Genomic DNA, 27,630 nt, shown 5'->3' on the forward strand with positions numbered 1-27,630 from the left:
AGAATCTAGCTGGGAATTTCCAGTTCGACATCTTGTGAGATAATATGTTAGGATGGGAATCTGTGACCAACAGGGAGCACACAGACAATGGAAGATCTTTCCACGTGGACTAAAAAGAGCATCGAAGCTTTTGGGCAGTGAAACTGACAGCCAGGCTTTCGTTTAGATGTTTCTGAGCATTCACACTGTCCCAGGCACTGTGCTAGGTGATAGGGAGTTATACATCATTAGTCATGCTAATCAAACAGGGTCTCTGCCACTGAGGGACTAACAAAGTAGTGAGCTCACAGTCTTTGCACACTAGAGAGAGCAGAGGAGGCGTCTGTGCAGCCCAGCCTTGGAAAGGTGGAATGAATGGGCGCCTGTCTGTGTGGTGAAATTCCAGGAGGCACCCACAGAGATTCTGGCAGCACAAGGTCGACCCTCCTATGGCTTAGCTTGCAAGTCTCCCACTTCTGTGACGGGAGTCACACTTTCTATCATCACTTTTTTTTTTTTTTTTGAGACAGGGTCTTGCTCTGTCGCCCAGGCTGAAGTGCAGTGGTGTGATCATGGCTCACTGCAGCCTTGACCTCCTGGGCTTCTCCCACCTCAGCCCCCATGAGTAACTGGGACTACAGGTGCTCACCACCATGCCCACCTACCTTTAATTTTTTTTTTTTTATAGACCAGGACTTACTATGTTGCCTAGGGTGGTCCCAAACTCTTACGCTCAAGGGATTCTCCCAGTTTGGCCTTTCAAACTGTTGGGATTACAGGCGTTAGCCACTGCGCCCAGCCTGTGTCATCATTTTTATACTTTAGTAGGGTCCAGATCACCAAGGGAGCTTAATAATGCACATTACTGGGCTCTACCCCTCACCAAAGATGCAGGTTCCCTGAATGATAAAAGAACACCACCTTACATCCTCGATAACGCCTTTAATACCTTTGTTATCAGTTAATAACAGAGCAGCCAGCATTGATAAGAATTTAACTAGAATGTAAGCTTAAGAAGGGCAGAGGTATTTGCCTATTTTGTTCACCGGTATATCCACAGTGCCTGGCCATATTAGGCACTTAGTAGCTCTTTGTTGAATGAAGCATATTGAAACATAGGTGTGGATGGTGCAGGGGAGGGGAAAAAATTAAGTCAAGAAGTTGTGTCAACAAGAAGAAAGGGGTACTTTTAATATGGGAAGTGGAAAGATATTAAGTGCAAATTTGGCTTTTCCAAAAGTCTGCTATATTTGGGTGGGGGAGGAAGTGGGGGAGGGGAAGCCTCTAGTCTTCACTCTGCTGAACTAAAATTATAAGTTGAATGATGCCTCCTAAACCATTGTTCTAAGAAATGTTCTGATTATGGAAAAACATCCATTCAGTGCCTTTCAAATTCTCCGAAGGCCCCTCTTTTCTTACTGTTTCTAACCTTCCGCCATGTTCAGAGAAAACAAACACCCAGCACTTCTGAGCTACAGAAATTCTCTGACGGGCCCACCTGCTCATTTTTATTGACGTTCCCCAGGTCACTGTTAATTCAGGCCCCAGCAACAGCACAGGAATGCCCTGGTATCCCCACAGCTCCTTCCTGAGGAGATAAGCAGGTCGGCTGAAAAGCACAATAGAATACAAAGGGAAAAGATCTTGGAAAAGATGAAGGAGAAAAATCAGGACCCCTCACCAAGTTAAACAAACATCTGGACTGAAGGGCTGTGTAATCAGGTTTTATAAAATTATTTTCAATAGGAAATGATGTTTTACTCTATATCTATGAAGCATTTAGTTTTCAACATTCTTTTCCCTCTAAATTCAAATCCTTAGTTCTAATTCACTTCTCTATTTATACATCTTCTTTGGAAAGATATTTTTTTCTTTAACACATCTTTTTTTTTTCTTTCTGATCATTTCTGTATTTGGGCTAATTTTCTCCTTTCGAGGAGAAAGGAAAAAGTAAAATTTTCTCCTTTTGAGGAGTTGAGGCCCCAGCAGTGTGTGGACCTCAACAGGTAGGCAGGAAAGCAGCTGGTCTTTTTGAAAGAATCAAGCAGATCACAAAATGTCTGTGAAATGAACATGCCTGCCTCAAGCTTCCCACTCTGACGGGGCTCAGTGCTGAGCTCTGATTTGCTCTGGTGAAAAAAAAAAAAAATCCCCTAATTTCACTGTCAAGATTTTGAGAGGCATTCTCATGGTTTTAAAGAGATTATTGCATAATTTGTTCATGTTTAAAGAATTATATTGTTAAATAAATTTAGCTCTCCAGATTCTAAATGACAAAAACAAGAGAAGTTACATCATTTGAATTATGAAGTGATAATGTCTTCCAATTCTGCCCCAATCAAAAGTGTAACAGTTTAAAGCTTATAATAATCATGTTCAAACATATTCAGATTATAATTACTTTTCTCCTGATAATGATAGCCCGTCTGATTGGATGATTACCTATTTGACTTTGATAAGTCTCAGAGGTCAAAAAAGGGATAATTGCAGACATCTGTTTTCTATGGAAAATATAATCTCAGAAAATAGTGTTTAAAGTGACATCTGCAAATATGTGTTTTAGAAAGAAACTCGTTGTACATTTAAAATCATAGGGAAAAGAAGCAATTCCTAAGCTACTATGTATCGCCCTGTCTTTGTAAATAGATGAGCGCGTTTAACTTACTAGCATTCATGTATGCATGAGTAATTACAAGCAGGCATGATTATATTTTATACAGGTAGAATTAGAAATAGACATAGATTATGAGAAAGGAATTTGAAAGTGTCTACAATATGGAATGATATGGAAGACTTTCGCTTTACTTTTGTTTGTTTTAGTTCAATCTAGGCATATATAGGTGCAACCATTTTCTAGGTGGTTTTTTATTTGGAAATTGGAGCTGGAAGGTCTTGTTTCTTTGATTTCTCCTTGGAGATGACCTTCTCCAGTTATGAGGGGGCTCCTGATGAAGGCAAAAGTTCACTCATGGCTGCCATGCTTCTCTATGGAGAAGAGGTGCCAGTTTCTCTCTCGGCAGGTGCATCAGCTTCCCAACCTCTTAGGGAGATGCCAAGAACCTCTCCCTCCCTTCAGCCAGCAGCTGTGTTCTGCTGCAAAAAGGGAGAGCTGTATTTAATATTCCCTTCCATGCATGATGAAACTTCCTTGGCTTTAACTAATTAACTCAGAATCTTCTCTAATTCATGCAAGACCTGGGTTATCACTTTTTCCAGATTGAGCTTCCTAAAATACAACTTTCACCCTAGCACTTCCCTTCTCAAAAGCCTTCAACCACTCCTCGGTGTCTAAGGAAGGAATTCCAAGCTTCTTGGCAATTCAGGATCTTTCATAATTTGACCTTAGCCTATTTTTTCTTACCTTTTTCTTCTACATAAAGCTTTCCTTTTTTGTTAAATCCATCTAATGCTAAAGGGTGTTAATCTTTCTTGCTTCTAATCTAGATCTTTGGTGATGCTGGTACATTCACATGGAATTTTATCTTCCCCATCTCTGCTAATTAATGTTTTTGTTGGTGGTGGTTGGTTGGTTTTTGCACCTCAGATTCACAGAACTGGATAAAACATAATTGTAGGTTCATAACAAACTAATATGATTGGTCCATGCAAGGCTTCTTTCATATTTATCCATACATATTACATTTTTACTCCAGTCTATCTTAAATCCTCTCATTTCAATGAGGTCTTTCCCTATATACACAGATATAATGACTCTGTTAAGAGGGCTTTTTCTGTCTCTGAACTATTACAATGTTTATTATGCAGAATGTAGACCACCACTTGCATGAAACATATCACACGCTGCCTGGTACCATCACTGTCTTTGCACATAGCTGCTACCAGCAAGTCACATCCTGCTATGCTGTGTGTGCCTGAGACTTTGCCATAGATGTATGATAGCCTTTACCAAGTTGTATTGTATTACATATTATCTGTATCATCTGTCTTCCCCCTAAATCAGTAAGCTCCTTGTGGCCAGGTTTGGTCTTTCATTTACGTTTGCATCCTAAGTGCCAACCACAGTGCCTGACAAGTAATGTTTAGTAAGCAGTCGTTGCATATTTTGAAAAATTAGATTATTAACTTGTGGGAAGCAATCAGGGAGTCACAGAATTTCAGACAAGGGATAGAGCTCATGAGTTATATACCCTTTTTATCTTTCACAGTGCCTAGCAGAGTACTGAGCAGACATAAGTCCTTAATAAATACTTATTGAGGGATTGATGCTTAAATTCCTTCAGAAAATTAATGAACTGCATATATTAGGGAGGATAACCAACTTATCTCAGTTTCCCCTGAACTCGCTCAGGTTTTTTTTGAGACGGAGTCTTGCTCTGCCTCCCAGGTTAGAGTGCAGTGGTATGATCTCGGTTCACTGCAACCTATGCCTCCCAGGTTCAGGCAATTCTTCTGCCTCAGCCTGCCGACTACTTGGGACTACAGGTGTGTGCCACTATGCCCGGCTAATTTTTGTATTTTTGTTGTTGTTGTTGTTGTTGAGACGGAGTCTCACTCTATTGCCCAGGCTGGAGTGCAGTGGTGCGATTCGGCTCACTGCAAGCTCCGCCTCCTGGGTTCACGCCATTCTCCTGCCTCAGCCTCCTGAGTAGCTGGGACTACAGGTGCCCGCCACCATGCCCGTCTAATTTTTGTATTTTTAGTAGAGATGGGGTTTCACCGTGTTAGCCAGGATGGTCTTAATCTCCTGACCTCGTGAGCTGCCCACCTCAGCCTCCCAAAGTGCTGGGATTACAGGCGTGAGCCACCGCACCCGGCCTAATTTTTGTATTTTTTAGTAGGGATGGGGTTTCACCATGTTGGCCAGGCTGGTCTCAAACTCCTGACCTCAAGTGATCCGCTCGCCTTGGCCTCCCAAAGTGCTAGGATTACAGGTGTGAGCCACTGTGCCTGGCCAAACTCTCACAGGTTTTTGTTTGTCTGTTTGTTTTGTTTGTTTGAGACAGAGTCTCACTCTGTCGCTCAGGCTGGAGTGCTGTGGCACAAACTCGGCTCACAGCAACTCCTGCCTCGGGGGTTCAAGCAATTCTCCCTGCGTCAGCCTCCTAACTACTGGGATTACAGGCACACGCCACCACACTCAGCTAATTTCTTGCATTTTTAGTAGAGACTGGGTTTCACCATCTTGGGAAGGCTGGTCTTGAACTCCTGACCTCAGGTGATCCACCTGTCTCAGCCTCCCAAAGTGCTGGGATTACAGGTGTGAGCCACCTCGCCCGGCCACTCTCCCAGTTCTAAAGCAAAAAGAACCATGTCTGGGAGTCCCCTTAGTCCTAGGCAAACTGGGACAGTTGGTCAGCTTAGTTAGAAGTCTCACACACATATCAGGAGGGGGTATAGCTCTGAGAAAGAGTATTGGACTGCAGATCAAGAAGTCTCATGCACATACCAACAATGTAAATGCTAATATTACTCTCTCTCCTCATGGAGGTCTTTTAAGGATCACTTTTGCAAACTTAAACTGAATTTCTGTATATTTGATAGGGACCAAAATAAAGTTCTTGCGAATTAGTCTAAATTTTAGGCTCTTCAGAATTTAATTTAAAAAAATTATATTGTTATTCCCCCTTGTAAAAATTAGTAAGAGTTTGAAATGCAACTAGATTTCACTTCTCAGAGTGGGATTTCTCTTTTGTGAGCTTAAAGAGACAGAGCTCAACAAAGACAAGCCTATGACCTATAGGCCAAGAGGGAATAGGGTAAGCCTATCACTTTCAGGTAGAGGCCACCCACAACTACGCTGCAGATCCCCCCTCCCCACTGTATGAGTGGGGAGGGGGTGTGGGGGGTAGGGGGAGCTGTTGTGAATCACCAAGTCTCTTTTGTGTAAAACCAGCCTCCTTGGGTCCTCTCAGAAATCTTTCATTAAAACTCTAAGAATTTTCCTATTCTTCATGCTTTTCCATTGTTATTCCATTCCACGTCCATTGTTATGGAGGGAATATTTACTTGCTATTGAAGGAAGTCTTGTGGGATGTATAGTCAATAATTTCATCAAGGAGTAACTTATCTTTGTACTTTTGGTGGAAAAGGGAGGGAAAAAGTTTCTCTTAAGTAGCTTATAAGCTTTTGAAGAATATGTACAAAGAGATATTTTTAGACAAAGAGAGTATTATTTTCCAATTTTTAGTAAAAAAGCAGCATAAAAACAAACAAAGTCTGAGACAAAAAAAAACAATAGGGGCATGCCCAGAGAATGTGATGGCCATTGATTTCTGTATTAGTCACTTAACAAATACACACAGAGGATGCATGTTTGTTTCTAGGGAAAGGCCCAAATGGGAATTATCCTGGATATAACTTATAGGATTTGAGATTTGTTGGCTCTTTCACTACCAAGGAGAGGAAGAAGAAGAAGGTAAAACAAATGCAAAAATAAGAAAACAAAGGTGGCAAAACTTCTAGCAAAAGCAAATATTTGCCATAGTGGATTCTGGAAGCTTGAAACATTTGCAATTCACACAGTTTATATAATTCTATGTATATTTGCCTCTTCTGAGTTATCTGGGTGAACTAAGTATAGTTGGCTAAAGGTGTTGCCTTTGTCTGCTCCTGTTGCTATAACAAAATACCATAGACTGGATAATTTATAAACAACAGAAATTTATTTCTCACAGTTCTAGAGGCTGGGAAGTCCAAGATCAAGGACTAGGACTCAAGATTTGGTGTCTGGTGTAGGCTTACACTTCTCTTCCAAGATGATGCCTTCTTGCTGTGTCTTCTCATAGTGGAAAAGTGGAAGAGGGAGGCAGCTCTCTGAAGCCTTTCTTTTTTTTGAGATGGAGTCTTGCTCTGTTGCCTAGGCTGAAGTGCAGTGGCACGATCTTGGCTCACTGCGAGCTCTGCCTCCTGGGTTCACGCCATTCTCCTGCCTCAGCCTCCTGAGTAGCTGGGGCTACAGGTGTCTGCCACCATGCCTGGCTAATTTTTTGTATTTTTAGTAGAGACAGGGTTTCACCGTGTTAGCCAGGATGGTCTCGATCTCCTGACCTCATGATCCACCTGCCTCGGCCTCCCAAAGTGCTGGGATTACAAGTGAAGCCTTTTTTATAAGGGCATTCATCCTTCACAAGGGTGGAGCCTTCATGACTTAGTCACCTCCCAGAGGCCCTACCTTCTAATACTATCACTATGTTGATTAGGTTTCAATGTATACATTTTGGAGGGACACATATATTTAAATCATAGCAGGTGAGATTCCCTTTTATGCCAGAACATTGGCCTGCAGCTGACAACTATCTCCACTCCCTGCCATACCTCCGGTCCAAATGATCATAATGTTTTGCCTAGGCAGTTGCAATCACTCCCCTGTATTCACTTTGCCCCCCCAAACCCCATCTGTTCTTCATAATACAAACAGAACCAATCATGTCGTCCTCCCCTTTCCTCTCATTCTCCTTCCCCAGGGATGAAGTATTCTGAGGTTAAAGACCAAGATCCTTAATATGCTCCTCAAGATCCTGTGTAGTTTGGCCCTACTTACCTTTCCACCTCATCTTGCACCAATCTCTCCCTGTTCCTCTGCACTTCACCCAGCCTCATCTAGTTCCTCACACTTTTCATGCTGCTTCTTACCACAGGGCCTTTGCACATGCTGTTGTTGCCACCTGGAGAATATTCTCTCTTATTCTCCACTGTATTTAGTTCTTCTATTCCTTTAGGGTGCAGTTCAAGCACATGAGCTCAGGAAAGCCTTTGCAGAGACCCATCCAGGTCAGATTTCTTCATGACATATTCTCCTAAGTCCATGTTTGTTTCATCAAGAGAACTTGTATAGATATGTAATAGTATACTCATTTTTTTGTGATTAAGCAACCTCTATCACCAACTACAAGGGCCATGAAAGCAAGGACTTTGTTTCTGCTTTGTGTTTCATCCTCAGTGCTCACTGAAGTGATTGGCACATGGCAGCCACTAGTCAACTGCTTGGAATTTTTTTAAAGAATTTGTTTCAAGGACTATCCTTGGATACTGGACATGCTAAATAATAAGTACTAGACTTGGAACATAAGAGGAAAATTTGAGCTTTGATTCAATTCTTGTGACTTTCTGGAAGATGTAACTTATTTGCCTTGGTTTCCATGTCTATAACCTAAGAATAAAAAGGCCTGCTGCCACCAGCCTCATCCCATCAAATATGCTGTTCTCCCGTGATTCAGTGCATTTCACAGTGTATTAGTTTAAACCTTAGGTGTTGTAACAAAGAGACCTAAAAATGCAGTTCTTAAACAAGACAGAACTTATATTTTTCTCTCTCTCTCATTTTTCTCTCTCCCAGGCCAGTATTCCAGGGTAGGTGTATTGGCTCAGTGGTGTCAGCAACCCAGACTTCTTGTATCTTCTTGCTCTGCCATCCTCAATATGTGGCTTCTCTCAAGGGCCCAAGATGGATGCTCTAGCTTTCAACATAGCAAATACATTTTAGTTATTGTGAAGGGAGAAAATGGAAGGGGAAGGTTTTTTATTTCCCTTTAAGGACGTGAACTGGAAGTTGCACATACTACTTCCAATTTCACTCCTTTGGCAAGAGCTGAATCATATGGCTACAGTGAGTTGCAAAGTCCATTGTGTCGTGATTTTTTTGTTAGTTTGTTTTGAGACAGGGTCTAGCTTTGTTGCTTAGACTGGAGTGCAGTGGCGTGACCTCAGCTCACTGCAGCCTCAAACTCCTGGGTTCAAGTGATCCCCCCACCTCAGCCTCCTGAGTAGCTGGATTACAGGCATGCGCTAGCATGCCCTGCTAATTTTTGTATTTGTATTTTAATTTTTTTGTAGAGACAGGGTTTTGCTATGTTGTCCCAGCTGGTCTTGAACTCCTGGGCTCAAGGGATCCACCCACCTTGGCCTCCCAAAGTGCTGGGGTTACTCTGATGGGAGCCACCGTGCCTGGCCATGTTGTGATTTTTTACTCACCACTGTGTTTTCCCATTAGACTGGCTTTCTTGAGGTCAACAGTATCGACTTGTTCCTCTTTATGCTTCTCTCCCCCTTTAGTGCCTACCTGAGAGCCTGCTACAGAGCAGTCCCTCAGTCATTGCTTATTTAATGAAATAAATCAAACTTGGTATGCGTCTAGAATAACTGAATGTTGGTAACGCAGATGTTTGTCGAATGCCTGTGTTTTCATGGACTCCTAAAAAGAGCTAATTAAGTCTTTTTGACTTGCTCTGTATATATCACCTTATAAAATTCATCATGAAAACACATCGGGCACATTTTAACTGAGATCCACATATGGGCTTTAGGAAATGTGTTTTTCTGAGGAGACACTTCAAGAGATTTTTCAAAGTAATTTGTGACCTGAAAATGTTTAAGAACCCCTCACATGGGTGTGGAGATTTGGGGGCTCCCAATACAGTTGTGGAAATTCAGAATGGACAAATAAGGCAAAAGACAGAGGCAGATGGAGGCCAAATTTCATCTATATTGCTACAAAAGTTACTACTCAAGAAATAAGGCTTATATGTTTTGACAGGTGGTCTTCCTGATATTGAATACAAGATTTATGCACATTTACTCACTCCACAGCATGCAGTCTGGGCATCCCGTCTCATCCTCTCTCTATAGGAGACAGAGTCTGTCCTGGAGCAGGCAAGCAGAGTGTGTTCCTCTGGGCAACTTGTTCCCCACAGAAGAAAAGGAGAGGAGGAAGAGGCGAGGTGGCACTCACCTAGGCTTTTTCCCCCAAGTCCCCATCATATTAGGTCACTCTTTCTTCCCTTAAATGAGGAAGAGGTGTGGGGAGAGAAGCCAGGAATTTTATGCTAATGAGACTCCTTCCACCTGGAGGGACACATCAGGTGTGGAGAAGAAGGGTTCTCCATTAACAGTGAAGATTGAAAGACTGATTTCTGGTAATGAGTCCCTCATTTGTTCACAGAAAAATGAATAGGTTAGATGAAATAAGCTCCAAAGCCTTCCCCAGGCTCCACATGTGGGAAACATTTCCAGTCCTAATACTCATGGCTTACATTTTTGGTCGTTTGGTTTATGTGGGGGGCATACTTAGGCTGTGCTGTATTTCTTGCTTTGTGACCTCAGTCTTTTTCATCCTGGCTTGCAAGTTCCTCATCCAGCTGGAAGCAGGTGCTGGGGATCAGGTGGCCTCCCTCATATCTCCAACTCAGGGCCACCTGGGGCAGGGGGAGTGTGGAGTTTCACTTGAGCCTTCTCCCTGCCACCTCACTAGCTTACTTAGGAAAAGCAAGAGAAATGGGAAATGCGAGTTGGAAATGCAGCCAATCAGCAACGGAAGAGCCTCTGGGGAACTCAGGAGGCGAGGGGGGACCTTAGTATCTCAGCCTCTGACCTTAGTTATCCCTGTTTGCAGGGGGAAATGCATTTTCCTGTTTTGAGGGCTCTCTACAATGCATCTCATGCAAAAAGTGAGGAAATTGGGTATTCTATATGCATATAAATAACACCCTTAATCATCATCGACCAAATAGGCTACACTGCCCCCTTATGATGTTTCAGGAAAGCAATCCGGGCATTCCCATGGCCTTTGGAGGGATTTTCCATGATTCTGTAAATCCTTGAGGAATATTGAAGCTCTGTAATAACACCAAGCTACTTTTGCATTTATTCTAGTCTTAGGTTTGAACATTATAATATTAGTTGTTTAAATTTTCATAGAGTCCATGGTTCAGAAGACTTCTGGAGAAATCATTTAAATTCATCCTCCTGCAGGTCTCTTGATAGGGCTGCAACTTGGCTAACAAAGACAAATGGCCTTCTATCTGATTCTGAAAGGTCTCCAGGGGAAGATTCCATAATGAATCACAGTAATCATGAATTGCTAACATGAATGTGCCCCACTTTAAGAAAACCAGACATGTGAAAGCATATGTGGCAGGATAATTTATTGAGATACTAATCTGCGCTTTGTTCTCTGTAATTTGCCTCCCCTGTCCCACCCCCCGTCCCCAGGAAGGTAGCCAGTTCTGTTTCCCTTCCCATGGAGGTGATAGAGGTTACTTGTGCTGTATTCCTATTGCTTTATTAGACAGATGCACAGAGAAACAGAATATGCTTGCCCACGTGCTAATTCTAAAGTCAAAGTCTAACTCCTCAAGTAACAGTATAAGGAGGCGATGCTCCTTAGAGGATGCAGCTGCACCTGATTCTTCATCGTCAGCTGTGTGTTCTTAGAAAATGGCTTTTATCTCTTTAACCTCTGTTTGATTATCTGTAAAATGAAAGGTTGATTTAATGACATTCAGGTACCTCCCTGCTCTTGATTCTGTGAGATTATCAATCTCTTAAGCTCCGACTCCCTGGACAGCTGTGGAACATTTGCTTAAAGGCTTTGGAGTTGGGTGGCCAACTTCAGCAAAGGAAACAGTATATGCAATATTGGTGACATGCTTATACAAAAATAAAATTTGCTCTTTGAAATCACATTTAACTGGGCATCTTATATTTTATCTAGCAACCCTATTTGGGGTCACCTGCATTTGGGAGATGGAAGGCTGAGGGAGAAGAAGTTTGTTTCTTTTTATTGCCATCAAGATTGGATCTAGCATTCAAGAAACAGGTTTATATATTTTCTTTCTCTGTAAGCATGTCCATCTTATTTTTAAGTTTCGAGAATGGATGTCTTGGAATGAAAACTATCCTAGCACAATTTTCATTGAAATCTTCAAAATAAATATTTAACATGAAAAAAATAAATGAGACCTGCCCATTTTACTAAAGGCCAAATTTTCTATACCTTATAAAAATTAGAGAGCAGACCAATGAACCCTAAAGCAAGAAGAGACCAGCTGCTCAACTGATCAAAATGATAGAAGTTCTTCTACATCAACTCTCCCAGCGAGAGTATGACTGGTGTTACTGGTGGGAGTTATGTTTTTGTCCTGTCCTCAACATTTCTATGACACAGGAAGGCAAATGGAGTCAAAGTTCTGATTACTTTTTCCTATAACACTACAAGCATTTTTTTTAAATGTCCTTCTGAACTCTCCATTCCTTAATTTTGGAATTCCATTGAATGTCATCATGCTATGATTTAAGGAAATCATCTGTAAATCAAAACAATCTTGATGATACAGGTTGGGCTCCCTGTGACTTCTTGACACAAAACAGGTCAGGATCTAAAACTGAATGTGGAAAGAAACATGATTTATATTTTGTCCAATTAGCCCGTATATGACCTTCATGTGAAAGGAACATGGCCTTGGATAAAAAGACTCTCTCACTGATTTATCCCATTTTTAATCAAAGTAAGGTACCAACACATGCAGGATGTAGTAATTCACAGTCTCAAGATTAAATGCTGATAAAAATTTGTAGCAGTTTTAGCATCAAATATATCCTCACCCATAACAAGGAGGTCACTCTATTAGTGAGCAGGTCTGGGCACAAAATGGGGAAGTCCATTGTCCAGTTTGAATAATGTAGTGGAATCTAAAGCTTTGTGGATAAGAATGACTGACCCTGTAACGTCCTCAGTGCATCTGTACTTGAAGTGAGATTAACATAAGCATGATCTGCAGGAAATAGGTACCCTTTAAAGATACCTTCAGCTGTGTGTGTGAGAGAGAGCAGGGCCACGGGGTGTGGTGGTTTAGAGGGAAAGGAGAGAGAACTTAAGAGACTGAGTGAAGGCAATTTACTTATTAATGTTCAATTTTCCTAAATGTCAACTTCATCTCTCTCTTTTCTTACATTACAGTTGAGAAATAGGTTTGATTTGAGTCACAGGAAATAATAATTTAAAAAAAAACCCAAACCATTGATTACTCTTAATTTGCTTTGTCAAGAGGCTTTGCTTTACTTGCATTCATAGGAAGGGCAAGTGGAAAGTATTTCGGGGCTATGAAAGAATGCCAGTGTGATGAGGCTGCGAAATTCATGGGCATGGTTCAGAACTCTGCTTCTCAGATCCATTTCATAACAACTTAATATGCTCAAGTATTTTCTGAGGGGCAAGACTGTCCTACAGCATAGATTAAGTGGTCCAGTTTTTGCCTCTGGAAGAAGGAAAAAAATATCCAAGTAGGTAGACAACTATTCAAAAGAAACATTTTATAGATGCTTAGCTTTGGCAATGTTCTGATGCTAAGCAGGGGTAGAGAGGGTGGTGCAGAGCTGTGCTCTGAAGCCTGGGGAAGCAGGGGCTGGGCTGAAAGCTGCGGAGAACTTAGATCAGATGCAATGCTGCCTAATCAAGGTTAAGACTTAGCCTGTTACCAGGGAGAAGAAGAAAGAGCCAGTGAATCTGACTACATAATTGCTATTTCTTTCAAAAAAAAAAAAAGATAGGGAAAAAGGGAGGAAGGAAAGGACAGGCTTAGACTCTGTAGGTTATTTCTGAATAATGGAAATATTTTTAAATTCTTGTTATAATTAATCAAATCTATGTTCTTTGGGAGTAGAAAACTAAATGAATGCATCATTAATGGCTTACTGTAAAAGTACAATCATGCAAATTTAAGTCTCCTATTCATTCCAATTGAAAACTCTAATGATAATAGTTAACGTCTTGCACTTTCACTGTGTGCCAGCCATTGTGTTAAGAGCTTTCCATGCATTATTTCCCTCACAACAACAGATGAGGAAACTGAGGCTTAGAGAATCGAGGCAAACTCATCACGTCTCAAAGCTTGTATATGAAGCAAACAGGGGTTGGGTCCCAAGGTCTTACTCCAAAGTTGTGTTCAATAGACATCATGTTGTATTTCTTCCTCTGCCTCCCTGCAATTGACATATCCTTGTAATCAGGAGCAGGTTTTTCTTAAGGAGCCAAAAGAGAGAAGAGATAATTTAGATGATAGGAGGAAAATTGTAGTAGAGCACATCTTTGTCACAAACAGGTCTTTGAAAATACCAGATGACTGAACTAAAATAAATGGGAGAGGGTGTACTTATTTGATGTGGGGTATGGTTTACTGCTATAGAAAACCAGCAATGGCCAAGGGGCCAGTACCTCAAAGACAAAGACCAATGACAGAACTGGCAGGACAGGAGCTTTTGCTCACTGTATTCTAGGATGGGGTGGTAAAAAGCTAGGGCATTTTGTAAGCATCTCTAGATTGTAACTTTTGTCTTTTGGATTATGGAGATGCCAAGAGAAGTAGTACAGAAATAGGGCTTTTCACAATTTCAGGAGATACTTAAGTGAGAATGCAGCATTTCTCTTGTAATACAGGCTAGGTAGGTTAGAAATCTCTTCCCCTTTTCAATGAACCAAAGACATTGCTAAGCAATTAGTATAGTGGCCGTGTGTTTAAGTGACACAGAGGGAAGAGCCCAACAGACCTGGTTTCCATCCATGCATCTCTATGAAGGCATATCCTCCAATCTCCCAGACTCAGTTTCCTTATCTGCACCATGGTGTTAGCATGCTTACATTGCTGGGCTGGGTGCCGTGGCTCTCGCCTATAATCCCAGCACTTTGGGTGGCTGAGGCAGGTAGATCACCTGAGGTCAGGAGTTTGAGACCAGCCTGGCCAACAAGGCGAAATCCCATCTCTACTAAAAATACAAAAATTAGCCAGATGTGGTGGTGGATGCCTGTAATTCCAGGTGCTCGGGGGCTGAGGCAGGAGAATTGCTTGAACCTGGGAGGTGGAGGTTGCAGTGAGCTGAGATTGAGCCACTGCACTCCAGCCTGGGTGACAGAGCGAGACTCCGTCTCAAAAAAAAAAAAAAAAAAAAAAAAAAGCTTACCTTGCTGGCTTGTTGTGAGGATCAGAGATCACATACAATTGTGGCTGGCATAGAGTAGGTACTTGATAAATGGTAGTTATCACCAGCCCACTATTTTTACTGGGTGGGTGAGAGAAGGCTAAGCCAAGAAAGGGAAAAACGTTAAAGGCTGAAAAAAACCCCCACAAAACCCAAAAAACAGAGGGAGGGATAGGGTGGTGGCATCTGGCCTGCGAGCCCCACTGTTGCCCCTCCCAAACTCTGTCCTTTTAACGAGCCATATGCAGCTTCCAACAGATGAGATCTGGTGTCTGCAAAGACAAAGCAGAGCCAAAAGGCGATGTAACACGGAATTAGAGACTGCTTTTCCCTCTAATGAGCCAGCCTGCTTATTTAGAATGCAGTGCTGTTTGGAGCCCAGACTGGGCGGCATGTGCAGCCGTGCGACCGCGCCGTTCCTCACGTGCACATGGGTGGCTTGAGCGCACGAGCATGACTGCCAATATCACGGTTGGTTAGCTTCTGGCCCAATACTGGGCGGTGTGGTTTGTGCGGGAGGCGGGGCGCTGGAGCCGCTGTCAAGGACGACTGTGGGAGTCACGCAGCCTCTAAGCTACTGGGGAAATGGACTGTCATCAGCTAATACTCTCAAGATCTTGCTGAGTACAGAGGTACTTTGGGAGGGAAGTGAGAAAAAGAAGAGATACTAGCTGGATACCCCCAGAGGGCTCCCTGACTACCCAGTTGGAAGACCACACACACACCAGGAACACATACTACATACACACATCATGTGCACCCACCACACAGACCATGCACATACATATACCATATGCCACACATGTATGCACACACACTACACACACATCATATGCACCTGCCACACAGACCATGCACATATAGATACCATAGATCACACATATGTACACACATGCTATATGTACACACATGCTACACACACACATCATGTGTACATGCCACACAGACCATAAATACACATATACCATGTATACACATGCTACACACACATCATGTGCACATGCCACACAGACCATGCACATACATACACCATGTACACACATGCTACACACACACATCATGTGCACATGCCACACAGACCATGCACATACATATACCATGTACACACATGCTACACACACACATCATGTGCACATGCCACACAGACCATGCACACATAGATACCATACACCACACGTTTACACACATACTAAACACACATCATGTGTACATGCCACACAGATCATGAACATGTAGAAACCATAGACCACACATATGTACACACACTACACAGACATCATGTGCACATGCCACACAGACCATGCACATACATCTACCTTACACCACACATATGTACACACACTACACACACATCATGCACACATGCCACACAGACCATGCACATGCATACACCATATATCACACATATGTACACACACTACACACATGCATGTGCACACGCCACACAGAGTATGCACGTACATATATCACATGTCACACATATGTACACATACACACACCAAACACATGGACACACATGCCTGTCACACACAGGCCACACAATATGTACACCACACACCACACTCATGTGCATACACTATATGTACCATGCATGTAATCATACATACTCTATACATATACCACACACATAGACACACACGATGCACATAACTACCACACACAGACCACAGACATATACATGCACACATATCACACACCACATGCACACAACATATGTGCACATACTACATGCACCACATATGTGTGTGTGCACATACATACTACACAGAGTGCACACATACCACATGAACACATACTGCATGCACCACACATGTACATACACCCCACACTTTACACACATACCACACACATATGCCACATACAACACATATATAGATATCTATATTTATCACGCACATATGCACATATCAACCCCATGCTGTACTCATGCACCACACACAGCACACACTTTTACATATAGATACCACATAGATATACTACACATGCATACAAATGACCTACACCGCACATCACACATGCACACCCCATGTACACACATGTGTCACACCCACAATTCTATACATACTAAGTACATGTAGACAAACACATCATATAAATACATTCCTCCTACAGATCACACATATACACATAAATATTACATGTCGCACAAATATATATACTGCACTTACAGTGCACACTTGTATACACATGCAAACACCATGCAAATACCTCACACAAAACACACACAGGTACACATCACACACATGTACACATCACACACATAAAAATGCAATCCTATACACTACACACATAAGTACACCCCACACACACTACACACATACACAAATCCTTCTATGTACACACACACATATCCATACCACAAACATATATACACATGTACCACGCATACCACTCACATATCACACATCACATACACACACATCATACACATACATACATAACACCAAGTATATACACAAAACACCACACAGCACACATGTATATATACCACATATACACACATGTGCCTCCACACCCTACACACACATATACAAGTTACACACATGTACACACACCACACACATCACCCTCATGCACATACCCCCTACACATACCACACATGTTCACACAGTACATGTAAATACCCACATATTACCCACATATATCACAAATGTCTATATACCCCTCATACAAAACACACCCCCATGCCACATACATACACAGCTCCACCACATATGCATACCACACATACATCACATACATACACATGCCACACACCACACACCCAATCACACAACACACACGATACACACACATGCAGAAATCTCTTCCACGTCCACACACGACACACTACTACACAACATACATGACCTCACACACAGACCATTAACACACATGCTAGCAGACACAAATGTGTCTTACTATGTCTCCTTGCAAAAGTGTACTCCTTTGGGGACCAGGACTCTAACATTGCAGAGCCTGGAGTTGTGTGGCAGGAAGTACCAACTGAACCAGTAGTCATAGAGAGTGATATTAAGGAGGGTCACTCCTGCTTCCATTCATTGATTCCTGGACCCATGTACTTTTCCCACTGGGACGCAACACCACAAAGGGGCCTCTGACTTAATGCACATACTGCGTCCTAGAGAATGATGTCCCATCTCCTCTGAGCCAGCATATCAGCTGCCCTTTTCAAGTGAGTTTTCAGGATTTCAAGGCTGGCTGCTTTTGGATGGTGTGATAGGTGATAGAGTGAGTGTGTCCCATGGCTCCACCCCCTCATTTCCTTCACTGTGAAGTGGGTCTCCTGTTGGGTGCTGTGTTACTTGAGATGTTGAGACTGTGGATCAGGGATACTGTAAACCCTTGGAGAGTGGTGCTGGCTGAGGCTCTGTCGGCAGACAGGGCAAATTCATTTTGAGATTGGTACCCATACCTGTGAACTGCTGACTGTTCCAGGATGGCAGGGACCCAGTGTAAGTGACTTGTCACCAAATGGTCCATTGGGCTCTTTAAGAACTAGTGCCATATCAGGGGCACTAGTTCCAACTAGTGCCAACAGGTTGTGCATTCAAAGGCAGCAGTATCCAGATCAGCCTTTTCAAGTGGAAGCCAGCAGTTCTGGGTCCACACACAGCCTCCATCTCTGTCCCTGTGGCGATTCCACTCATGTGCTTATCCTGCCAGCTCAGAGAAAGCTGATAACAAAGACTGGCTAACCGAAGCTGGCTGCATCATTTTGTCTACTTGGTTGTTCAGTACCTCTTCTGTGAGGATTAAAAGTAACACCCATTACTTTTAGTGGGTATTAAAGTGTGGTGCAGCAGTCTTGACACTTAATGCTCAATGCTGTATGTCCATTGACATGCCTCTACCCCAGGACTCCTCACCAATCTTTCAGTGTTTTTACTCCCAGGCTTCTGGCCAGCCCAGGAGTCTATATACAGTCGTCCCCGTTATCTGCGGTTTTGCTTTCCATGGTTTCAGTGACCCGCAGTACTGTGCAATAAGATATTTTGAGAGAGAGACCATGTTCATATAACTTTTATTACAATATATTGTGATAATTGCTCTATTTTATTATTGGTCATAGTTGTCAATCTCTTACTATGCATATATATATAAAGTTTGGTACTATCTGCTGTTTCAGGCATCTCCGGAGGTCTTGGAACGCATCTCCCATGGATAAAGGGGACTACTGTATTCTCAGCTCAGGTCACAAAGTGAATGGTCAGGTGCACTGCTCACTGCTCTACCCATTGAGAAGTTTCCCTTCTCTACTGTCTTTCAAGGCAACCCCCTGAATATGGCTATAATATGGCTGCCATTCATTTTTGGCTTGCACCTCATACATATCAAGCTGTGAGTCTCTATTATTTCTGCATGTTTTCAAGCAGAGGCACTCACTGCCTCCGTTCCAGCCTCTCTTCTTCAGGAGGCTTGCATCGTAAACGACCTTGAAAGTTAGAGTTAGTGTCTCCCTCCAGAGCAAAGAGCAGGCATGCTTACTGCCCATTATAGAAGATTTGGGTTCCCCAAACTCAGAGTCTCTTCTGTAATGTAGCCCGCTGCATGTGCAGGTGTCACCTAGCATTTTTTTGCATTGCTGTATAGGAATAAGAGCCCAGGGAACTGGTATAAGAAAATGCTGATACTCTGGCTGCTGCAATTGTGCTGAGTAATAAAGTTCTTTGTCTCTGACCTTAAATCTTCTGCCAGCAGCCATACAACAGTGTCAGGATAACTTGTTAGCTTACAGGCAGGGTAAAATCTCAGACCCTTCACAGATCATAAACCAACCTTGGGCTTTCTCCTCTTGCTTTCTTCAGCTGGTCACTTGGGACACTCCTTTGACAAGAGGTAAGAGCTGGGGATAGTGGATGGAATTGTAGAGGGTGGGCTCCCTGTTCATGCAACTTCCCCCATGCCTTTGGTTCCACTCATTTCCATCTTACAATAGACTACTGCTGAACCTATGTGACCTCATGAATTGGCAGTTTCAAAAGAACCTGGATTGAGTAGGGCGCAGTGGCTCATGCCTGTATTCCCAGGACTTGGGGAAGCCGAGGTGGGCAGATCACCTGAGGCCAGGAGTTCGACACCAACCTGGCCAACATGGTGAAACCCCATCTCTACTAAAAATACAAAAATTAGCCAGGCATGGTGGCGCGTGCCTGTAGTCTTAGCTACTTGGGAGGCTGAGGTGGGAGAATCACTTGAACCCGGGAGGTGAAGGTTGCAGTGAGCTGAGATCGTGCTGCTGCACTCCAGCCTGGTAAACAGTGAGTGAGACTCTGTCTCAAAAACAAACAAACAACAAACAAACAAACCCCAGATCACAGTGGACAGTCTGTATGCGTGGTCACTTGATGTTCCATGGTCCAGCATTCCATTCTAAGCATTCTGTGCTCAGAAACATGTGGGGGCTTTCTCAAAAAGCATATAATAATTTTGCTATAGATGGCATAACCTTGTTCCAGAACCCCAGAAGCCTGCATTATTGTTTTCTCACTGGGGACTTGCCATCAACTCCACACTATATCTTTTTTCTAATATTGGCTCTCCCAACACAACAGGGCTTGCTGGACCTTATGGCCTGAGTGGCAGGGCAAGCCTGGATCTGCTGCAGAGCCCATTCTTGCTCCTGGGCTTTCTGAAAGCTGGCAGTCTTCTGAGTCACCCAATATTCTTAAGTGTGGTATTGGTAGGTATGAAATGTGCTATCTCCAAAAGAAGCCAGGAGGCCTGTCAGGTGCTGTGCTTCCTTTTTTCGTGATAGGGGCTGAAAGACATTTGTCTTTTACTTTAGAGATTATATCCTGGGGTCCTAAAGACTTCACGTGGTGGCAGCCACCTGACTCTTCATATACCTTACCTTCTGCAGGGCATGTGTCTTCCCAAGCCCTCTGGTGTATAGCAACCTCTTGTCATCTTGCCCAGTCAGCATGATGTCATCATTGTAATGGATCAATATGCCATTCTGCAGGATGTCCACAAGGTCCAGGTCTCCTGGGACTGTATTATGTCAGAGGGTGAGTGAGTTTGAAAAGCACCAGAACAAAAACGAATTATAATCAATATCATTTCTTGGTCACCAAATCAATGACCATGTACCATGTACCTGAGGCTTATTAATATGTTCTGGGAATAAAATCACATCAGGCACTGCAGCTTTGATCAGGATTACTGCTTGGGTAAGCCTTCAGTAGGCAACGGTCATTCTTCAGGATCCATCTAATTTCTCAACTCTATTGGGGGGGCTGTGATAATACTGCAGGTCTCCAAGTATCAATGCCAGCTCAGACCTTGTGTCTGATCATCCTCAAAATATCTGATGAATTTCCTTTCCCCAGTGTATGTAGTTTATTTAGGAAAGGACTACAGAACTCATTATAGTTTATGCTTGCCATGGTTTTATAGTGTCATTCTACCTATGGATCCTGCCACCTCTTAGGTAAATGGGGCCCAGGTCTGAAAATCTTCTCAGACCTGGGAAATAGGTGAATGATGATGACTGTTTATTGGAACGACCACCCTCTGCCTCCCGCTCCTCTGTTCCTGCCTTCTTCTGATTGTGGCAGCATCCTCATTGACTGACCATCTCTGTTGCCCCCCATCTTATGTTCAACCATCTTGATCACGCATGCTCAAAATCTGCTTCCAGGGGTACTCTTCTGGTTTTTTGTTTGTTTGTTTGTTTGTTTTTTTGAGACAGGGTCTTACTCTGTCACCCAGACTGGAGTGCAGTGGCACCATCTTGGCTCACTGCAAACTTTGTCTCCTGGATTCAAGTGATTCTTGTGCCTCACCCTCCCAAGTAGCTGGGGCTATAGGCGCGTGCCACCATGTCCAGCTAATTTTTGTATATTTAGTAGAGACAGGGTTTTGTCATGTTAGCCAGGCTGGTCTTGAACTCCTGACGTCAAGTGATCCACCCACCTTGGACTCCCAGAGTGCTGGGATTACAGGCATGAGCCACTGTGCCTGACTGGTACTCTTCCGGTTCTTGATGGCTTATGCTAGCTAATTCTCACAGCTCTATTGGGATATAATCTCCTTTTTCCTTATGAAACCCAACATATTCCTGACTGGAGCATGCTGAAATTTCATCTTAGTTATTGGCCTGGAAGCCAGAATAAGAGATGGGACAATTCCTGAGGGGAGCACCTGTTACCTTGCCGAGCAGGAGACGTTGCTGTATCTTTCTGAATTGGAAAAATTCTAGTTCTTATTCTGGGGGAGCCACCTCTGAAAGCTCTGAGGCTTCAGAGGAATCTAAAGCAACAAAGCCCTTGGGACCATCCACACAGATGTACCCCTCCCAGTTTTTAGGGTCTCATGTTTCCCCAACTGGGACCCTGATTTCATAGGAGATCTGAGTTGGTTTAAGCATCACTGGGGCTTTGAAACTTTAACTATCAGATTCTGAGTTGGCAGCTCAGCTGTGTCTGCTCTTCCAGTGCAGGAGAGAAGAGGCTTCCTATAAACTACCAGCAAGGCCCTCTGGCTCCCACTCTTAGCTTTTATCTGTATGTCAACTGCTCTTGGTTTCTCACGATTCCCCTGTAGGACACTTGTACCACTTAGTAGCAGCCAGCAAACTCCACTGTACGTGTAGCTCATGTGTTCCCCCCTACATCTTTCAGATGTCTGATTCATTGCACATGCAAAGCCTTTCTCCCCCAACAGAATGTTTTCTCACATGAAATCTTAAACAACTGGGCTGCTACTAGGTGCCAGGGAATAACCATACCCCACATACCACTCAAGATGGGCTCCTCCTTGTCAGGGAGGGCCTGAGTAACCCAGTTGCAAAGCCTTATATTTACTATCTGTTTCCTCACATCACTCCTGGTGTGTCTTGTGTCTTCTGAGCAGAGCACGCCAAGACAGGATTGGAGGTATAAGCTATTTGTTGAGGTAAACTAAAAGAATAGGAGAGGAGCAGGAGTTGTCAGAGAGTCTTGAGATGGAAATGCCGGTCTGACACCTACTAAAGAAGAGAGGGAAAGAAGGATTGGATAGGAAGAAAGGAAGGATTGCAATGGACCACAGTGCTGTTTTAGGTAAGTCTTGGCCAGGACAATGGGAAGACCCAAAGCCATAGCTGCTGAGCAGAGAATTCCATGCCAGGCAGGAATGGATGGGTCCAGTATACCTACCATTCCCTGTCATTGGCTGGAAGCTCTCCAGAGAACCCCACAGTGTATCCAAAGGTGCAGCAGCTGAGGGCCGTCAATAAGCCATGTGCCTCCCAGCAGATCCCCTTAAAAGGAGATCTGAGTGATCCACTTCCATGGCCACTATGGTGATGGAACAACCCCACATGTAGGATTCATGGAGGCAGCCATCAAGGGGAGAGTAAAGCAGAGCCAGCGACTGGGGGCTCTTCAGAAAGGAAGGGGAAGTTGTCCAGGCAGCAAAAGCTTAGGGTGAGGGTTCCCAGAAGCCAACTTTTAACTTAGCTTTCCCCATTCAGCCATAACTTTTTACTCCTTTGCTAAGATGGAAAGAAGTTAAAGAAGGGCCTTTGGGTCCAAAACACATTAAAAAACAAAATACAGAGACACTTGTAACCAGGGCCTAAACCCAACACTGGCAGGTGTGGTAACTACCATGGCATCCAAAGCACCGAGGCATGCTGAGAGTGGCAGCCTCAGGGACATCCCAGGTATGTCAGCCCAGGTCACTCACTTGGAATGCCATTTCCCTCCAACTTCCAGTGAGTCTCTCCAATGATGGACAGGAATGTGTGGAAGCGGAATAAGGTAGTGTCACTACCAAGGAAAGATATTGAGGAGGGGGCAGTAACCTGCATAATAATTCTCAGCTTACTTCCCATGTAAGTACCGGATGCCACTGTGGAAATTAAGTGATTCCTGATTTAAGACATTATTGCCTCATGGTGTGCCTAAGCATGAAAGTCCCCTACATGCATGAATGCAATTCTCTATCTAAATACCCAATTCATTGTCAGGAAAAAATGGGCCCTAGAGAGTTTTTGTGGGTACAAACAATTGTACCCAGCTGACCAACAGACTAAATTCTCCTATTCAAAGACTTGGAGGAAATGAGTCCAAATATTGATGGCAGAAAATTTTGGTGACCTGTGCTCTGTTTCTTGGGCTATTGGAGACCATGAAGGATTATGGTCCTCTCTAGGCCCACATCTGGCCACTATGTTTCAAGTTCATGGGATTTCAAGGTTAGAAAAGACCACATAAACCGTGCCACCCAATCCACCATAAGCTGAAATGTTGATGACACTGTCATGGAGAGGTACAGATCTGGTGATGATATCACATTTGTTTCCCTTTCTGCTGACCTGGAAACAGCTAAAAGTAGCTACTGGTCCATGCCCTGGCTCTCATAACTATTTCTTCTCCAAGGTTTTCTGTGTCCAAATGTCTGGACCCTGTGATTTGAGGTTTTACACATTGTGCATAAGTGTGGTATCAAAATAAATTTGAAATTAAACCCCATACCAGCAATCAGCTGGTATACAGCTTAGGAAATAGCCACACACCAGTTAAATAAAGCACAGTTAGGAAGCATATCTTCTGTCAAGTAACCATGCAATTAATTTCAAAGTAAAATATAATTGGATTATCTGTGTCATGGTTTTCTTCATTAGTGCAGCTAATTGGGAGATTTTAGTAGTATATTTCCTTCCTTCTTGAAGAAAATGCTTATGATATAATGATGGGGATCCCTCCCCTTCAGGTTTACACTTGGTGGGAGTTTGTAGGAGCTTACATCTGATATCTTTAGTCTATAGGTAAGGGGTAAAATAACAGAAAAGGAATCATGGTTGCCTGGACCATGGGTTAAAAAAAAATCTCAGAAGGCCCGTGAGCACACCCCACCACTCCACGTGAATGTGACCTCTGCCTTACTAGGCCATGTGGAGGTTGGATCCACACAGGGGTGTGCTTTCTAGAAGCCAATTGTTAGAGTTGAGCTGGCCAAGTGGGATCTGACAATGGAGTAACAGAATAAATGCAGGCAGGATAGCTCCTGGGGGCAAGTGCTGAGAGACAGAAAGAACAGCAAGGAGAGAGGTGAGAAGGCGTGGCCCGGACAGTTTCTTAAGTAGCGTCACAAAGACCACCTGCATGAAAATCACCTGGAGAGCCGGGCGCGGTGGCTCACGCCTGTAATCCCAGCACTTTGGGAGGCCGAGGCGCGCGGATCACGAGGTAGGAGATCGAGATCACGAGGTAGGAGATCGAGACCACGACGAAACCGCGTCTCTACTAAAAATACAAAAAAAATTAGCCGGGCGCGGTGGCAGGCGCCTGTAGCCCCAGCTGCTGGGGAGGCTGAGGCAGGAGAATAGCGTGAACCCGGGAGGCGGAGCTTGCAGTGAGCCGAGATCGCGCCACTGCACTCCAGCCTGGGCGACAGAGCGAGACTCCGTCTCAAAAAAAAAAAAAAAAAAAGAAAAGAAAAAAGAAAATCACCTGGAGCTTATAAAACTGCAGGTGCCTGGGTCCCTGCCACAGACCTATTAACTCAGAATCTGTGGGAGCCAGGCCCAGGAATCTGCATTTTTAAAAGTTCCCTGGGTGATTCTTATGAGAATGAAGATTTCAGACTCACTGCTCCAGGCACATTGTCGCAGGGTCGATCCACATGCCTAGGTGTGAATCATTATCTGGTTGTGACAGGCGCATCACAGAGGGGTCTTCACAGCCCCCACTGGCATTAATATTCACAAGGATCAAATCCAAAATGGATTTAATGAGCATGTTCTTAGTGAGAGATGCTGTTAGGAAACTCCAAACCAGCAATGGGCAAAATCTCTGAAGGCAGAAAGCCTGAAAATAAGCCACAGTTTATGTTTTCAGAACTGGTAAGGGTGGAGCGGCTGTCTTTTCTAGCTGGATGTGCTGAATAAGAACCATGCAAAACAAATACAGTTCCCCAGAGGCGCCGAGCATGATTTATTTCCAGATTTAATGAATGGCCACGTGCCTGGGTTAGTGGAAAATAACCCACAGACTGACTCATCCCTGAAAAGTGCAGTGGAAAAGCCTCTCTCGCTGATGCCATTGAAGGACACTGACCCATTTCCACATCCTAATCTCGCGGTAAACCTGGTGACATGGCGGGTGAACGAGGTAGGCAGGCTGCCTGCCTTGCCTCTGAGAACACAGTTTCTTGACATCCCCTGAAATGTCTATTGATCTGAGCATGTAGCTGATGTCAACACTGATTGTCTGAAGAGAGGCTACTCAATATCACAAGGTCACGACAAGAAAAAAAACCTAATAATTCACTATCCCTGAACACAAAAGACTGGGCGTTGTTTTCTTCCATCTTAACAGTATCTTTCTGTGGCTGCTGAGTGACTCTCCTCCTGTCACTGCCCTTGCTGTGGGATTTAGGTCTTACATTCGCTTTTATTTACCTATTTCTCTCCTGGCTTAACTTTTCAGATTCATGTCACAGAGAACACCTGCTTTATATGCTCTGTCCCTGCTGCAGCCTCATCGCACAAAAGGCTGATTTAACTCCTCAACAGAAAGCCCTAATTTCACAAGCCGTGAGACTTCTCCGAATCATATTTTCTGCCCTAAGTTAGCAGCACCATTTCTCCCATGAAATAATGTTTATTGGTGCTTAATTGATTGAATTGGCACCTGCCTTGCAGGTGTACCGTTGGGCTTCATGAATTCGTTGCTGTTTGCAAGGTTCTTGGAAAGGCGCGGAGGGAACATGCCGGAGAGGAGAGCATTCTGGTGACTGTGGGGGGGCACTGTTGTCAGTATCTGCTGCCGGAGCCCACGCAGCACTTAGAGATGAGTCACACAAAGCACTGCACCTCCCCAGGAAGGGCGGCCACCTTGAAGAGAGGCAGGTAGTTTTTCATAACACAGAGTTGGCTCTATCCTTATCTCTGGCTACTCCTACTCAAAATTGTAAGGTAGACAAAGTTTGTGTTCAGAGCTACCACTCTCTTCATTTTTTGCGTGGTATTTGGTCCTTTGATTCATTCATTCTCTCCTGCCTTCCCACACCCTTCCTTCCTCTCCGTCCTCTTTCTCCCTCCTTCCCTTGTGTAGGAAAAACATTTCTTGCTTGCAGCCTGCTGTCAAAAAGCATAGGATAAACTGATTTATTAATACATCAAGGAATAAGTGACTAATAAGGTGAACATTCGTCAATAGTATGTGTATGATCAGAGGAAAATTTTAAATCAAAGGAAAAAAACAATGTGATGGTGAAAATTCAAACACCATCACAGAGGTGCAGGAGACAGTGGGGGGAGGGAGGCTCTCCATTGTTCCTGAAATTACAAGACTCGTTAACTTCCTTCTTGCCTTTTCTTTAAGGTTAATAGAAACCCCCGTTTCTTGGATCACATGTCACAGGTATCAATTTCATTCCACATATTCAGATGTGTCTGAAACATAATTCTTTGTTTCCCTTTCTTTCTTTTTAAGCCTCCATTCCTCTGGGGTTGTAGAAATTCAATCTAAATTAATTTGGCTTATCTCCCCACCCTCCCCCAGCCCCTTTCCTTAGGGTTGCATTTACATTTGGAGGCTTAGGCAGTGCCAGGTATTGGGAAGGGGACATCTGGTCCTCGAGATCGTTCGCCATCCATGCTGGCCTCCCCGGAGGTGTCCACCTTGCCATCTGGTCTTCAGTTATTGGTTCACCAGGTGGCTGCTGAGTCATCCCTGGTTCCTGACCATGGGCTCTTTGCATCCAGCTCTCTCTCTCAGCTACTTCCAGGACTCTCCTGGGCACAAACGTGTTATCTGTTTCTGTCACAGAATTCTGGGCCTCAGAAATCTCCAAGAGACTGTCCAAAAGCCTTCCTTATTTCTTTGCCACTCGTGTGATCATACCAGTGCCTCATACTAAGTCGGCACACAAGCATATACCATTATTCTGTAGGATCATGTTGCTTTCCTGGGCTCCAGCTGGGAACCTGAATGTAAGTTCCTTCCT

At 43.7% G+C, this 27,630-nt stretch overlaps 1 protein-coding gene across 1 annotated transcript in view; it reads right to left on the reverse strand.

The window, feature by feature from the left end:
- Positions 1–12,198: 12,198 nt before the first annotated feature.
- LOC129034728 (uncharacterized) overlaps positions 12,199–27,630 on the reverse strand; it is a 100,613-nt gene continuing 85,181 nt past the window's right edge. The window contains exons 4-6 of the mRNA XM_054484313.1: positions 22,430–22,592; positions 20,543–20,682; positions 12,199–13,734 (exon numbers count right to left, since the gene is read on the reverse strand). Coding sequence (XP_054340288.1) covers positions 13,669–13,734; positions 20,543–20,682; positions 22,430–22,592 — 369 coding nt within the window. The 3' untranslated portion in view covers positions 12,199–13,668. The remainder of the gene's footprint in view (positions 13,735–20,542; positions 20,683–22,429; positions 22,593–27,630) is intronic.

Source organism: Pongo pygmaeus, chromosome 3 (genome assembly GCF_028885625.2).
Source record: "Pongo pygmaeus isolate AG05252 chromosome 3, NHGRI_mPonPyg2-v2.0_pri, whole genome shotgun sequence".
Lineage (NCBI taxonomy): Eukaryota > Metazoa > Chordata > Mammalia > Primates > Hominidae > Pongo > Pongo pygmaeus.